The 17492-nt window shown below is 41.6% G+C and overlaps 1 protein-coding gene across 2 annotated transcripts in view; it reads right to left on the bottom strand.

The window, feature by feature from the left end:
* Nucleotides 1-17289, bottom strand: part of SNX24 (sorting nexin 24) — a 155807-nt gene extending 138518 nt beyond the window's left edge. For both annotated transcript variants that reach the window (XM_084833954.1, XM_084833955.1), the window contains exon 1: nt 17186-17289. In XM_084833954.1, the coding sequence (XP_084690080.1) occupies nt 17186-17245 (60 nt within the window). In that variant the 5' untranslated portion in view covers nt 17246-17289. The remainder of the gene's footprint in view (nt 1-17185) is intronic.
* Between the last annotated feature and the right edge of the window lie 203 nt (nt 17290-17492).

Below are 17492 nucleotides of genomic sequence, written 5' to 3'. Positions count from 1 at the left end.
TAGCATTGTACCCTAAAATATTTTTTAAACTTTAATGTATGCGGTTTCATTATCAGAAAAGATATGAAACCTAGGATCAACCTCATTTGACTTCACAGTAGTTTTATACTTTGGGAAGCACAAGAAATCTCACAGATTCATACCCACATTTTAATGGAAGATGACAAAACTATTTCTAAGGAAAGAAACCTTGCATTCCGGAAATAGGAATGATTAGGCAAGTTTTGAAATTTCCTTAGAAGATCTGTCATAGCTGTCAATACTAACTTTTAGCAAAACCACACAAGTCAGCCTCATGAGTTTGTCTACCATGTTACACACCACAGAAAGATGCATGAAGCAACACAGGCTACAGTGAATTCTTTACTCCCACGGAGTAAACCATCAGAATCTATTAAAATTACCTTAAACTGATAGCACCAGAGACATGACAAATCACAGGCCAAGAGTCAGATACCAAGGAATGTGTATCAGGGCTTTGGGGCCAGGCCGATTTGCAAGCAAATGATATTGTATAGAGCTGGCCTGCTCAGCGCATGACAAACTGATGCAATTTCAGCACTGTCGGCAAAGCTGGGCGAGATTTCTCTGATGCTGGCCATGTTTAGCTTAGAGAATTGTGCAGAGTTCCCAGATTTGAATCACTTGGGGCCGGAAAGGGCGTCACTTGACAAGTCACAAATAATTACACTACACTCTTTCTATTGTACTCTATTATTCTGCCCCTCTTATCTCTAGACTTTGAACACTTGTGAACAAGCAAGGTCACCTTTTATTTTGACCACAACACAGCAAAACATTGTTCTTTTCTGATATGATAAATAAAACAAGGGCCAAGGGACTAACCACTTTTATCAAATCTATTTCTACTTTTATAAGCAAAAGCAACTTTCCTTGTTGAGCTCGTTAGAAGAGTGGGGGCTAGAAACACCCATGGAAGCAGGTTCATGAGCTCTTCACTTAAGAGGGTTATGTAGTTATCTCGTTAACCGCAAAAAAGAGAGATTTTAGAAACAGGGCCCTGAGTTCATAGCCCCTAACAGATAAAGTTATCTTCAGATGATTTTAGAAGAGCTCTTGCCCCTTTCAGATGACTGAGTTTTGACAATTTAGTCCACAAGTTGAAGAAAATAGGTTGAAGTCTACTTCTTATTGCCAGGTTGTTGTTGTTTTTAAAAGAAATCGGTGATCTATTCACTGGGCATTGTGAAACATACATTTCCTGTAATTTATAGGGAATGTGTGTTGTGTATGTGTGTAGAGATTGCATACAAGTGACTCTTTTCAAAGGCAAAAAACAAAGAAAGGAACGATGAAGAACCCGCAGGTTAACGTGTGATTTGGAATCAATGCTTTCATTACTTTTCCCATCTGTTGTATCTTCTCCAGGTTAGTTTATAGAAGAAAAATGCAAATAAACAGATTATGGTAAAACTCAACTCAGTCCAAGTATGCCCTACTGAAATTAATAACACAACAGGCATTAAAATAAAATTCCTACTATTATTCCAGCTCAAAGGTGTAAACAAGTGTGATGAGGACCTTATTCCTCCTATATTTTCCCACATTTAAGTAGGAAATCAGCCTACTTAAATTGCTCTTTTTGCTCTATCATCTTCTCTTTGGCCTTTATACAATTTGGCACACAAGTTGTATAAAGTTTGCAAATATTAAATCAACCAAGTATTTCATGGCAAAACATAAAATATCTTTTCATCCTTATCATATCTTGTTTCCTTGTAATTGTTTTTGAAGCTTTGTTTATTTTGCTGCCACTTAATGTATTATGACTTATCCTACATGTGCCAAATTTGTTTGAAATTTATTGGCTGTGTATGAAGAAGTCTATTTTTGTAAATTTGTAACCAAAATCAATATTTTTAAAGGCGGATTTTATTATTAAATTAAAGTCTTTACTCAAATAAAGGCAAATGTTACTAATATTCAACAGCACATGCATCGATAGAAGACTAATATATCTAACTCTTTAAAGATTGGTATAAACATACCATTATTGGATCCTTATTTACGGAATGAATAGAACCAATTTAATAATGACAAACAATAATGTATTCTCTACATTGTGTCACTCTGAAGATAAGATTAGTGTTTAGACTGCAAGATTAATCACAGATTAGTTTTAAGGGCAGTACAGGCTGAGTTAAAGGGACTTTGGACTTGTGTTTTTCAAAAAGCAGCTTTCATGGCAAACCACTTCCAAAACTGAAGAGTGTTGAAATCAGTTTCTCATTCGATTTCAGGGTCTGTGTTTCAAAGGAAATATACCATTCTTTCCCTTAGAGGCAACCTTGGCAGACCAAGAAGCTACCTGTGACCCAGTCTACTCATTTTCACCACCCCATTTATCTGTATGGGACTAGGGCAAGTAGGTGCAATAAGGAATTAGGCAAAATGCCTTTTCTCAGACGAGTTCCCTCCCCCATCTCAATATATTTGCACTGATGTCATTGCTGAAGTGGGTCTAATATAAGAGGGAAACTGATCTATACCCATTGTCTGCCTCCAAATTATTAAAATGGTGATTCAAGACACAGCTCTTAAGACTGCCTCTCAGTGTGCACACATCTTGGTCTGATGTGTGTATATGTACGTGGAGGCATTATTTTAAGTCTAGGCTTTTCTTTTGTTTTGCCACTTCTGACTCCGTTTTGCATGTTTTTTGTTCCCCAACATCATCAAAACAAAGTTCATATGAAAAATGGTTTGTACAAAGGAAACCCTAGCAACTTAATCAACACAGAAGACATCATGTAAGTGCATACAAGTTCCCCAGTTCAAACTAGTCAGCAAATTAGACTTGAACCTTGTGAAAGTGAGCCTAGGCACTTTAGCACTGCAACTGACGGTTTAAGCATGCAATCATATACATGTCTATTCAGACTGAGTCCAATGGGATTTACTCCGAGGTAACAGGGTGTGCGATTGCAGCCTAAGACTTGATGTAGGTGATTTGTGCAAATTATCTTTTTAGGTAGGTAGTTGCTATAGAATTCCATGTCAGCAGAGAAGATTAAATCTTTAATTAAAATAGAACTTATTTTCCACTGGAGGGCAGCTCATGCCATCCTCCTCCAGCCCATTAGTGTGTTAACTTTGCCCCACCTCAACAATTAAAGGTTTCCAACTGAATTAAGGTTTACACAATTTTGATGAAAATTTCACCAAATACTGTGTTTGGATTTTTATATTACAAACAGAATTCTAACCATTGTTCATTAAATAATATTTCTATTCACCACTGTTAGATGGTTCCTCATCTTTTCCAGGGGTAGAAGAATCTCACATGTGCCCATACATCTAAAAATGTAATTAATGCTAGCATCTGAGAATTCAGGATATTTTTCCAGCTCTCAGCTTTTCTTTTCCATAATACACCAATATAGCACCTTTTGTACACTGAATTCCTGTTTCAGACACTCTTTTCCTCTTTAAAGACATCAAAACTAATACAATAGAAAGAAAAAATTGGGGTAAGATGATTTAATTTGTTTCTTTAATTTTCATTTACTAGTAGTTTGGCATTTGGCAGTTTGATTATAACATTATGTAAGAGTAAAAATACAATGACCATGCTTGCACAATCAAAACAAACCACCATGGCATAAATATGCCGCAGTGGCTTGTTTTAATTCCAGGCACATGACGGCAATTTCCCTAATTACTTGCCAAGTCATGGCTTGTCATGTCACCCAAACCTAGAAGGCGTTACTTGTTTGAGGGAGAAATAACCTATGGTTGTTTCCCCTTCAAACAAGCCATGCCACCCTTGCTCGGATAACTTGACATTAGGGAAATGGCGCCTGGCACACACCGAAGATTTAAATTTATTTATTTATTTTTATTTAAAATATTTCTTGGCCACCTTTCAGAGCAGAAGCCCTCCCAAGGCAGCTTACGGCAATAAAATACATAAAAACAGTTAAAATATTAAAAGTGATAAAAACATAAAAATAATAAAAGCAACAGTAAAAGTCAACAATAAAACTAGCAGCAATGTTAACAGCAGTACCAGCAACAATAGCAGTCATATCTTGAGAAGGCCAAGGTAAAATAATATGTTTCCAAGGTTAAGACTTCTTAAAAGTCTGCAATGATGGAGCATGGCGGACCTCTGATGGCAGCCTGTTCCAAATGTGTGGAGCCATTGCAGAGAAGGCTCTCTCATGTGTGAACACCCACCAGATTGCTCTCACGGGTGGACAAATGAGAAGGGCCTCTCTTTCTGATCTTAAAGTGCAGGCAGGTGATATGGGTGAAGGCAGTCTTCAAATAACTTGGTCCCAAACCATTTAAGGCTTTAAAGGTCAAAATCAGCACTTTGAATTGGGTGTGGAAACGCACCAGTAACCAGTGCAGCTGACGCAGTATAGGCGTTATGTGATGGAATCAGCTCGCCCCCACCAATACTTGGGAAGCCGCATTCTGCACAAGCTGGAGTTTCTGAACTGTTTTCAAAGGCAGCCCCACATATAGCGCATTACAGTAGTCCAGCCTGGACGTGACTAGTGCATGGATAACTGAGGCAAGGTCCATCCTCTCCAGATAGAGCTGCAGTTGGCGTACCACCCTAAGCTGGTAAAAAGCACTCCTGGCCTCTGCAGCCACCTGGGCTTCCCCAGTTAGGTCAGAGTCCAGGAGGACTCCCAGGCTGCGCACTTGGTCTTTCAGGGGGAGTGCAACCCCATCTAATACCAGTTGTAAACCTCCATCCGAAGTAGTTGGTTTCCCAACCACAGTACTTCCATCTTGTCTGGATTAAGTTTCAGCTTGTTCACCCTCATCCATCCCCAAACAGTTTCCAGACACTTATTTAAGCCACAGTGACTTGTATGATCGTGAGAACTGGGCCAGTCTCTTGAACCTTAATAACTGAAAAGATATTTTCCCAATGAATTGCCTCACTATGGCAACTGAGGCAGCATCCTATAATTAGCAAATGGGGCAGAGGTCTCAGTGTTTCTTCCGTCCACTAGCGCAATTTTGGGGTACATCAACACTTGTACCTGTTGTTGCATTACCAGAATGTTAATATAAACAATTCTCTCCCACCCTCCCAGCCTTGTAAGAGCCCAGCTGCCTAGGTTAAAGAGCATCTGCATGCTATGAAGTCGGCTGAATGATAGTGGTAGAAAATGTGTGTTGAATCTAACCAAACATGCAGACTCCATTTGAAGGCCTATGAAGTAGCAGTGATGGCAGCAAAGGGATCATTTGTTAACCGCCTTGCATCATATGAATTTCATCCAAAGGTGCAGGGCAGGGCAGTCTGGTAGTTTTTGGTCCCAAATGTGGTACACCAGAAGCGGAACCATCTTTGGCCCACTATGACAATTTTCCATGATTATTTGTTGATAAAGTCACTCAGCTTCATAGATCAGGTTTAGATGCAACAGTTTGAACCGTCATTTTTTATGGAAGGCTGCATAACATGTGACAGCACAGCAACTCCAGCTTTTTATCGATGACACGTCTTTCCTTGATCATTTTCAATCTGGTTTCATCCTGCTTATAGCTGGAGCCTGCCTCTATTGCCTTGGTCCATGACCTTCATTTATATAGATTGTCCCATCAATAGCGATCTGTTGATTTTAAGGACCTCTCAGTGGCTTTTCATACTGTAGACCACACAGTTCTTCTGTTGCATTGAACATCTTATTGCATAATCATCACTAACTTTCAGGTTGTTTCGTTCACTTCTGTCCAAGCATATGGAAAAACTGGGATCATTGGGAAAACCAGATTGACCCAAGGGAATTAGGGTGGGGTGCACTGCAGGGTAAAATATGTTTATGGATGCTATTAAAAACTGTAAAGCTCTAAACAAAGCTTTGGTGTGAGGTGTCAGAAGTATGCCAACAACATGCAGCTCTATATTTCTATGATGAAGCTTTCAAGAGCCTCCATCTCTGCTCTCAACCAGCGTGGAGGTGGTGGTCGAAGGAATGAGAGCATATAGATTAAAACTCAACTCAGAGAACTGGAGGTGATGCCGGTGAAGCACCGTCAGGCCTCAATTTGTCTGTGGTTGCAGGGTTGCAATTTTTGTATTTGAATAAGTGAGAAGCTTTGGAATGTTTTTGCACCCACTATGTTTTGATAAGCAGATGCCTAAGGTGGCCTGATGTGGTGTTTACAAGCTGAATTTGTTGCCCCTTCTTAGACAGAGGGGGATCTTATTATGCTGATCCATGCTTTTATAACTTCCAGCTTGATTACTGTAAGGTGTTCTATATGAGGCTCTCCTTGAATATGACCCAGAAGCTTCACCGGACACTGGTGGGCTTCTGAGCCCAAATCAAGGTTCATGTATCAACTTTTTAAGCCCCTCATGGCCTGGGATCCTCATACCTTAGAGCCCACCTCTTCATATATTAGCCCCCACACCCATCACATTAATCAAATCAGGCCCCCTTTGCATCCCATTATTAAGCAAGGAGAGACTCTTGGCTATCAGGGGAGGGGCCTTTACAGTGCTGGCCCAAAGACTGTGAAATGTATTTACCCAAATACAAGGGTAAAGCTCTTTGGCTAGTTTTAGGAAGGATTACAAGACATTCCGATTCTGACTAGCTTTTTGCCTTTCCAGTTTGAAGATCAGACCTGAGATGGATGAAACAGGAGTCAAGTGGATACAATTATCTTTCACTGTTTCATATAGAACTTGTTCTGTGTTCTTAATGTGTTTTTACCTTATTGTTTTAAATAGTATTTTATCCATTGCAAACTGCTTTGAGCTTGTAGAAATAAGTGTCCTAACAACGCTTGGAATAAATAAGGTTGTGCCAAGAATTAGAGCTACTGCTTGTGAGGTGACACTACAGATGGCTACCACTGTACTACAGCTAGCCATCTCACAAGTGTACCTTGGGATGGGAGCAGGACTAGCAATGCTCTTGGGGATAGCCATGGAAAACACACTATTCGGACCAGATCTGCACTGAATTGTGCAGTCTACAGAAATCCTCCACACACAAACAAAACCACAGTGCAAGAGAGAGAGAAAGGGAGAGAGAAAAAGAGAGAACACTATGCTGAGGGTCACAGCTCAGTAGTAGAGCACATGCTTTGTATGCAAAAGGTCCCAGGTTCAGTTCCTGGCATCTCCAGGTTGGGGTTGGAATCCAGACAGCATAATACCAAACTAGATGGCCCAATGGTCTGACTCAGTATAAGGCTGATTCCTAGGGGAAAACCACACTGCAAATTGTGTCTGTTCAGAAAGGTTAGGGAGTAAGGTGTGGAACAACCAATTCCAGTAATATTGTAGACACTTGTCCACTGTGACATAATCTCCACCTCCACCTCACAGCTGTTTCCCCCCAGAAGGCAAACAGCAGCTTGTTAACACTGCATGCAGATCAAAACTCAGCTTTATAAGCCAAGCTGTGCATGTATGTTTTGCACTCACACACATACACGATGCTTCTCCCTTCGGAGAAGGGATGGCTTCCAAACAAGCCAGGATATGGTAACCCACTTTAAACTAGGTCTTCATATGCTGGCTTGTTTGTAAGCCATTAACTATAGTTTCACAGTTCAGATGTAATGGGAAGATTTGGTTAATTGCAGCTTCCCGACTTATTTCCAAGCCCCCAAGAAGGGAAGAGCATTTTGTTTGGCACATGAACATTGAAAATCCAACAGCAGCATATGCAAATATGGTAATATCTGGCTCAAGAGTGAGGAATTAGCAGCAGCAATGCGATCTTCATGAAGAAGCGGTTCATAAAAGCACCTTTACAGAACCAAATCTTTGGCTTTGTCTGCATATACACCATATAATAATTTGCTTTAATTGTTTTTCAAGTTACACTCGGCTATTGATATTTATAATTTAATTTCCTCTCAAGAAGAGATAGCAACTTACTGCTATTCATGAGTAAAAATTACTCATGCAGAAATACAATGTGTAATTTAGGAGAATATGGACAATGTACATTACTATTTGTATCAAAACTTTGTGTGTGGAGGGGTGGGTAGGGTTGTTCCGCTAAATAATATTTCAAACAGTTTTAAGTCTCTCACAAAGGAAGTAAAATGCCTTAGACTGAGGACTGAATTATTAACATGTATAAAAACTGTTGTAAGCCATTCTGTACCCATGGGAATGAACGGGATATAAATCAAATCAATAATTGTTTGAGGTATGTTCTTGGACATATTATGATACAAACAGCTGACCTAGAGATGGTGTCACAACTAAAAAATGACAGCAACTAAATGTTATTGAAGATACTTAGGTATTGCATAAAGCCCTTGTGTTACATAGCTAATGTAACAGAGGTGGGATCCTCATACCTTGATCCTAAAAGGCCATTAAAAGCAAATTTCACTGACCCTAATGGAATGTACTTCCCACGATGTGTACTATACTTGATTCTATGAACTGTCACCTCAGTCGAGCAGTTCATAGACTCAGGCTGTAAGCGGAAGAAGACAAGTCAGCTGAAATGAATTTGATTACTTTTTATAAAAGCAATTCTCCTAATCAATACATAGTCGCTGCTACCCTATTGATTGTTTCACCACATAATCAAGATTTTTAATTTGTGTTTATGTAAGAAATGATGAGGAGATGCTAGATTTCATTATTCTCCAGTCTGAAGACACGACAGTGTATGAATATTTTTCTGTACTGATTTAAAAATTGAACCTATTTTTAAACAGAGATTTAATTATAGAACAAACGAAACGGGGTGAAAAGAAAAATGAATTTCATTAACTTTTTATATTTGAATTTTCATGGTACATTAATGGGGGGGACCGTCGACATTAAAGACTCATACCATTTTGCACTACAACACTTTATTAACCAAAAACAAATCAAAGCATGTTAAGACAAATCTAACTATACAGCATTAACAATGAGTGGAACAGGACATTAACAAAGATCTTTTATCGTGTACTAACTGTGAAGGAGACAAAAATATACACACAGCAGCAGTGTGTTCAAGAAATAATCTAACTGAACAACACTTCAGGAATATCTAAAGTTTTAGCACCACACTAAATCCTTACAGCATGTATATCCATTATAAAGTTCTAGTCTAATGCTCGATTTTGTGTCTGTGGGACTGACATATACCACTACCGTCAATGTGCTGATAAAAATAATGTTGTTAAGGAGCTGATCATGGTCCAAGATTTGAGCATATAGTACCAGAAATAACTATGTCTCAAATCCGTAATGCCTGATTTTATTTGTTACTGTTTCTTTATTTTCACTGCTGTTTTTGCAAGTTTTAGCATTTTTTCATTTTTAATTCAGTGTTAACTATTAATGTTTTAATTTTTTGTTAGCTGCTTTGAACCTTTTGCTGAAAGTTAGTATACACTCTTTTAAATAATTACATAACTATGCTGTCCTAGTCTCTCTAGGCCCTTCTACAAGGACAGCCTCATATAACCAGTCTTGATAGTTTGAGCAGGAAAAGAGTTTTACCCTTCAAGTGATTTTTTGTGACAGGCCAAAATGCTTGCACAGAGGTAGTGCCAGCTAGGTTACATGAGTAACAAACAAACATCTTTCCAAAGGACAACAGACATTCTTAAAAATGGAAGATAAAGCACTGGCAGTATTAGAATAGGGTTGGATCCAGACTTAGGTCATACTTAGAATGGAACCACTGAAATCACTGGGTTGTATCCAATGTTAATCCATTGCAATGGATAGGACAATTTAGACTAACATTGGATACAACCCAATTGGACTTAAGGTAGTCATGACTAACTTAAGTCCCACTCATTTCAATGGTCCCCTTCATGGATCACTGCCTTGTTGTGGCGAAGGGGCTTGCATAACTCAGTGAAGCCATAAGCTATGCCGTGCAGGGCCACCCAAGACGGACAGGTCATGGCGGAGAGTTCTGACAAAATGTGGTCCACTGGAGAAGGAAATGGCAACCCACTCCAGTATTCTTGCCAAGAAAACCCCATGGAACGTATCACAAGGCTAAAAGATATGACGCCGGAAGATGAGCCCCTCAGGTCGGAAGGTGTCCAATATGCTACTGGGGAAGAGCAGAGGGTATTTCCAAGTAGCGCCAGAAAGAGTGAAGCGGCTGGGCCAAAGCTGAAAGGACACTCAGCTGTGGATGTGTCTGGCGGTGAAAAGAAAATCCGATGCTGTAAAGAACAATATTGTTTAGGAACCTGGAATGTCAGATCAATGAATCAAGGTAAGCTGGAGGTGGTCAAACATGAGATGGCAAGATTGAACATCGACATCTTGGGAATCAGCGAACTAAAATGGACAGGCATGGGCGAATTTAATTCAGGTGACCATCATATCTACTATTGTGGGCAAGAATCCCTTAGAAGAAATGGAGTAGCACTCATAGTCAACAAAAGGGTGGGAAAAGCAGTACTGGGGTACAATCTTAAAAATGATAGAATGATCTCAGTACGAATCCAAGGCAAACCATTCAACATCACAGTAATTCAAGTCTATGCCCCAACCACTGAGGCCGAAGAAGCTGAGGTTGATCGGTTCTATGAAGACCTACAACACCTTCTAGAACTAACACCAAAAAAAGATGTCCTCTTCATCATAGGGGATTGGAATGCTAAAGTAGGAAGTCAAGAAATCACCGGGATAACAGGCAGGCATGGCCTTGGTGTACCAAATGAAGCAGGACAAAAGCTAATAGAGTTTTGCCAAGAGAACATGCTGATCATAGCAAACACTCTTTTCCAACAGCACAAGAGGCGACTCTACACATGGACGTCACCAGATGGTCAATATCGAAATCAGATTGATTACGTCCTTTGCAGCCAAAGATGGAGAAGCTCCATACAGTCAGTAAAAACAAGACCTGGAGCTGACTGTGGCTCAGATCATGAGCTGCTTCTTGCAAAATTTTGGCTTAAATTGAAGAATGTCGGGAAAACCACTAAACCGTTCAGGTATGACCTCAGTCATATCCCTTCTGAATATACAGTGGAGGTGAGGAATAGATTTCAGGGATTAGACCTGATAGACAGAGTGCCTGAGGAACTATGGACGGAGGTCCGTAACATTGTTCAGGAGGCAGCAACAAAATCCGTCCCAAAGAAAAAGAAATGCAAGAAAGCCAAGTGGCTGTCTGATGAGGCTTTACAAGTAGCTCACGAAAGAAGGGAAGCGAAAAGCAAGGGAGAAAGGGGAAGATATACCCAACTGAATGCAGAGTTCCAGAGAATAGCAAGGAGAGACAAGAAGGCCTTCTTAAATGAACAATGCAAAGAAATCGAGGAAAACAACAGAATGGGAAAGACTAGAGATCTCTTCAAGAAAATTGGAGATCTCAAGGGAACGTTTTGTGCAAAGACGGGCATGATAAAGGACAAAGAAGGCAGGGACCTAAGAGAAGCAGATGAGATTAAGAAGAGGTGGCAAGAATACACAGAAGAACTATACAGGAAAGATCTGAATGTCCCTGATAGCCATGATAGTGCAGTCACTGAACTTGAGCCGGACATCCTAGAGAGTGAAGTCAAGTGGGCCTTAGGAAGCATTACTAACAACAAAGCTAGCGGAGATGACAGTATTCCAGCCGAGCTATTTAAAATCCTAAAAGATGATGCTGTTAAAGTGCTGCATTCAATATGCCAACAAATCTGGAACACTCAACAGTGGCCACAAGACTGGAAAAGGTCAGTTTACATTCCAATTCCAAAGAAGGGCAACGCCAAAGAGTGTTCAAACTACCGCACAATTGCGCTCATTTCACATGCCAGCAAGGTGATGCTCAAAATCCTACAAGCTAGGCTTCAGCAGTATGCGAACCGAGAACTACCGGAAGTACAAGCTGGGTTTCGAAGAGGCAGAGGAACTAGAGATCAAATCGCCAACATTCGCTGCATCATGGAGAAAGCAAGAGAATTCCAGAAAAACGTCTATTTCTGCTTCATTGACTACGCTAAAGCCTTTGATTGTGTGGATCACAACAAACTGTGGCAAATTCTGAAAGTGATGGGAGTACCAGACCACCTTACCCGTCTCCTGAGAAACCTGTACGAGGGTCAAGAAGCAACAGTAAGAACCAGACATGGAACAACCGATTGGTTCAAAATTGGGAAAGGAGTACGACAAGGCTGCATATTGTCACCCTGCTTATTTAACTTATATGCAGAGTACATCATGAGAAATGCCGGGTTGGATGAATCACAGGTCGGAATTAAGATTGCCGGGAGAATTATCAACAACCTCCGATATGCAGACGATACCACCCTAATGGCAGAAAGCAAAGAGGATCTCAAGAGCCTCTTGTTGAGGGTGAAAGTGGAGAGTGCAAAAGCTGGTTTGAAACTCAACATTAAAAAAACGAAGATCATGGCATCTGGCCCTATCACTTCCTGGCATATAGAATGGGAAGAAATGGAAGCAGTGACAGATTTTACTTTCTTGGGCTCCAAGATCACCGCAGACGGTGACTGTAGCCATGAAATTAAAAGACGCTTGCTCCTTGGGAGGAAAGCTATGGCAAACCTAGACAGCATAGTAAGAAGCAGAGACATCACCTTGCCGACAAAGGTCCGTCTAATCAAAGTTATGGTTTTCCCAGTAGTAATGTATGGCTGTGAGAGCTGGACTATAAGGAAGGCTGAGCGCCGAAGAATTGATGCTTTCGAACTGTGGTGCTGGAGAAGACTCTTACGAGTCCCCTGGACTGCAAGGAGGTCAAATCAGTCCATCCTAAAGGAAATCAACCCTGAGTGCTCATTGGAAGGACAGATAATGAAGCTGAAGCTCCAATATTTTGGCCACCTAATGCGAAGAGAAAACTCCCTGGAAAAGACCCTGATGCTGGGAAAGACTGAAGGCAAAAGGAGAAGGGGACGGCAGAGGATGAGATGGCTAGATAGCATCACGGATGCAATGAATATGAACTTGAGCACGCTCCGGGAGAGAGCGCAGGACAGGAAGGCCTGGCGTGCTATGGTCCATGGGGTCACGAAGAGTCGGACACGACGGAACGACTGAACAACAACAACAACATTTCAATGGGTCCACTAGAAGTATAACTAAGTCTGGCAGTAACTTTACAAGACTTCAGGAGCAAACTTCCAAATAAGTAATTTAGATATAAACGAGTAAAAATGCAAAGATATTCAAATTTGCAACACACTTGAAACTGCACTATATCTTTCCTAACAGAATCAGACCAGCAATTTTTATGGCATAGTCCTACAGACAGCTGAACTCACAGAGCAGCTTAAAGTACTGAGTTTGAGAGCCCTGCAACTGGAACAAGAGTAGAAATCATGTATGCACTGATATCTACTCCAAGATGGCACAGGAACGTCAACCATGGGAAAGGTACAATCCAGTAGCCCTCACCTGTATTTAAAAGACATTGTCTTATCAAAGCAGACAGAACTGGGTAGCTTCACCCCATTTGCAAAATGTAGAGTAGGACAGGATTAGAATATTAGCACTGGAATGTTGCAATGCCTCCCTCCCATACATGCATAGACATACTGCTATAAGATGCTCATTTACATGTTGTGGAACTATATTTAGTAATATAAATAATAAACATGTAATTACTTTTATTTGTCTTATAAGTTAAAACAAAAATATTTGACATCATGTCCCACTACCATAATTCTATCACTACAAAAAGCAATCAAGGCCCAGCATTTAAAAAAAAGTTAATTAAGAACACTGTAAGCATGTCAGTCAAGTATGCCCTTTGCACCTCAGTCCACTTAAATGTATGTCACCTTGACCTGTAATATACCAACGCAACACTTTTTGGTCAATATAAATCAAGTACACACTAATTTATTCAGCCAATTTCCAAGTATCTGAATCAACATTAGAAATCTAACTAGTCCTTGCTATTCTGTTATTGACAAAGGAAGCATATTTAAATGATAACAAGTGCTCATGGGTGTCATTTTGAAGTTAAATTGTTCCCCAAGGATATGTTCACAAAACGTCTACATTTAAAGGTCACTCACTGCCAAATTATGAACAACTGTTGCATTTATAAGCAGAGGTTCAATAGTTTGGAGATCCAGTCATCAATTTAAAGTGGCAAGAAAAAGTTTAACTGTTGACTAGTATTAATTGGGGAAAATATCTTCATGAGCCATCTCGCCTCAATAATGTCAATTCAATTCACTTTAAAAAGGAAAGTCTAACAAGGATCCCACTGTCAAATGGGAAGACATAAAAACCACAAGCAGCATCCAGCACAGCCACTCCGCTTATGCCATTAACACAGCAATAGCGTAAGCAACTACCAGCACAATGCCAATGGCATATGCTGCAGTGATAGGTTTTCTGGGGAAACCAATCTTCTTTCTAAAAAGTCAAGTTGCTGGTTTCCAGTAGCTATAGAGAGAATTCGGTATCAGAAAGTTGGTGCTTTATTAGATAAGGGGTAGCATCCAGGAGTGTCCTGGTGCTAATGATGCTGCATGAACGTAAACCACTGCTTATGCAACATAACTAGCGCAATGAAAAAAGGCAGCAATTTACTTTACATTGCACTAGTTAATCATGCAAGTGTTGGTTTATGCTAGCACAACATCATTAGCACTAGAGCTAAGGCACCATTGGATACTGCCCACAAGTTGGAGGAAGAGCTGCACCTAATCCCACACACACACTTTTGAGTTGAAAATCTGGTTCAACTGGGGTGGCCAAAGAGTGGGGAGGGATATCTAAGAGGAAACAAACTGGAATCAAGCCTTTTAAAAATGGTTTGTATCCGCACCAAAACCAACTCTGGTTAGAAGGAGCCATGTATGAGAGAGAGTCCGAGGAAAAATAGTGGCTTCTGTAGGTCTATTTTCTTCTTAGAGAACTAGTCACCAGCCAAACCAATGCTCCCGCTTCCCAGCTCCTGTTCTTACTCAGACCTAGTTCTGAGGTGGTAAACTTATGTTTTGGCTACAGGTGGTTGGCTCATATGACTGAAAACTTATTCGTACAAAAAATAGCCTGCACGTAGATGCCAGAGAGAAGGGTTCCAGGCTAGCCTAGGATTGTATCCAATGCTAGTCCTACTTAGAGTAGACTCATCGAAATCTATGGTGTGACCACACTTGGAATACTGTGCACAGTTCTAGTCACTGTACCTCAAAAAGGGTATCATAGAGTTCAGAAAAGGGCAACTAAAATGATCAAGGGGCTGGAGCAACTCCCCTACAAGGAAAGGTTACAGTGCCCAGGACTGTTTCATTTAGAGAAAAGATGAGTACGGGGAGACATGGCAGAGGTGTACAAAATTATGCATCGTGTGGAGAAATAGATAATTCATAATACTAGAACTCAGGGTCATCCCATGAAGCTGATTGGTGGGAAATTCAGGACAGATAAAAGGAAGTGCTTCTTCACACCGCGCATAGTTAAACTATGGAATTCACTACCACAAGATGTAGGGAGGGGCACCAACTCGGATGGCTTTAAAAGGGGATTAGACAATTTCATAGAGAATAAGGCTATCAATGGCTACTAGTAATGTTGCCTATATACTACCTCCAGTATCAGGGACAATATGCCTCTGAATACCAGTCGCTGAGAACATGAACAGGATGGTGCTATTGTACTTGTGTTCTACTTGTGGATTCTCCACAGGTAGTGGGGATATACTGGTTGGCCGCTATGTGAACAGAATGCTGGTCTAGATGGAACTTGGTCTGATTCCGCATGGCTCTGTCCTTATGTCCTTAATGGAACTTAAGTTAGACTAACATTGGATATAACCCCAAGTCTTCTTCCTGACATGCTAGTTTAGCATGTAGAGGGATTTATCCCCCCTCTCCACCCCATGCAGTAGCATGTAGTCATATGACAACCCTCACGTACAATCTGAAGAGGTTCCATTGTGACAACTAGGCCTGCATCAATTCACAGAGAAGTGAAGGAATGCAGAAGCAAAGCAACTCTCCTTTCAGCTCTAATGTGTGAAGCGGGACTTTGACATCTCACTTGTAGCGAGTGCTAGCGACCATTTTGGGCTCTGGGATCTCACTGTGGGGAAAACATGTATATTCTGGCTTTACAAGGCACAGCCACATTTTTGCTTTCTCTGCAAAACTTTATGCAGAACTTTGGGGGAAGCTGCCTTCTAATCTTGAAGCTAGTTTCCTTCTTGTATACTGCAGCGGCCAACATCACTTTATAACATTATTCCAAATCAACAGTTAAATTACTATTCCTCTCGACTACGGCAGTTCTTCCCTAATTTTATATAGGGTTTATGTTTCTTAGATAAAAATAACAGCTGGTCAAAAGCGAACTCCAGCTTTCTTTAATTAGCACACAATTACTAAAACAGCTTCCCTTACATTTAATCCATGACTGTGAGTGTGCGCCTATGTGTCACTCAGCTGATGTCAGCATTCTTAGACACTCCCAGAGTGGAGCTAATCAGCAGAGGTCACTGGCCGTTTGGAAGTTGAGAATTTGGCAATCGGGAGTTAGGATTCCAATCACCTGGCTATGCTTAAAAAAACAGAACAGAAGCCCAAGCATTTCACTAGAAGCCAGCCATCCCTTCTTTCACACAAGGTGAAAAGCAACTTTTCAAAGAAGACACGCGTTCTTCCCAAGTGTGGAGTCAATGCCAACAAAGCCTGTGAGCACACCTGGGAAGTCCCCAGAGAAGGGAAGAAACATTCAGCTCACACAAATGCACTTCGCACCGTCTCAGGAGCACCCTGTCCTTGAGTTTTGTTTTGTTTAAGTCATCTTCTCTTGGGCGAACTCCAGAGTCGCTCAGGATTTTGGTAAACAAGAAGTGGCAGCCTTACCAAGGCAAAGGAACTCGGACCCATGGAAGACCGCTGCGCAGACCCTGCGATGAGCCCTGGCTGCCCGCGGGTCTTCAGACAGCGCCCAGAAATGGCCCATCACCAGATCCCTAAACGTCCCGCTTCCCAGTGAGCAAACTCATTAACATGTCAGCCAAACCACGGACTCCTCTCTCACACTCCACAGCTCGTTACTACGATCTCTCGCCCACTACTATAGGCAGACAACTACCGTAACCCAGTGCAGCGCTGTAGGAACGGTCTGGCAGTTCGAGCAGCGCTTCCCTCGGGCGCACAGCGCAGGCGAGCAGCGCCTTGGGTCCCGAGCTGTACCACCCTATTCCCTGAAGGGCGGTGCGGGGGGGTAGGGAGAAAGAGAGCGGGGCTCTATCGCCTCCTCCTGCCCACCACTCACCGTATAGCCTCTCTCCAACTCGCTCTCCTCATAGCGGAACGACGGAATGAAAACCTCCATGGTACGGTCGGTGCGCGAGCGCAGATCCTGCTCACAAGCGCCGCGAGGGAGGGAGGGAGGGAGGGAGCGAGGGAGGGGGGGGAGGCGGCGTACGTGCGCGGGCCGGGCGTGGAGGGGGACACACGCGCTCTACGGCCCCCGAGTAGCGCCAAGCCTGGCGGAAGGAGCCATCGGCAAGTGCAATTCACGTGACTGGCAGGGACAACCTTTTCCTATCTCTATGGGAACGAGCGCCTCGCTTCCACCC

Source organism: Heloderma suspectum, chromosome 2 (assembly GCF_057233095.1).
Source record: "Heloderma suspectum isolate Gila_16-S chromosome 2, 16-S_ref, whole genome shotgun sequence".
In the NCBI taxonomy this organism is placed as follows: Eukaryota; Metazoa; Chordata; class Lepidosauria; order Squamata; family Helodermatidae; genus Heloderma; species Heloderma suspectum.
The sequence above is the reverse complement of the archived record's forward strand: the minus strand, read 5'-3'. Positions and strand labels throughout refer to the sequence as shown.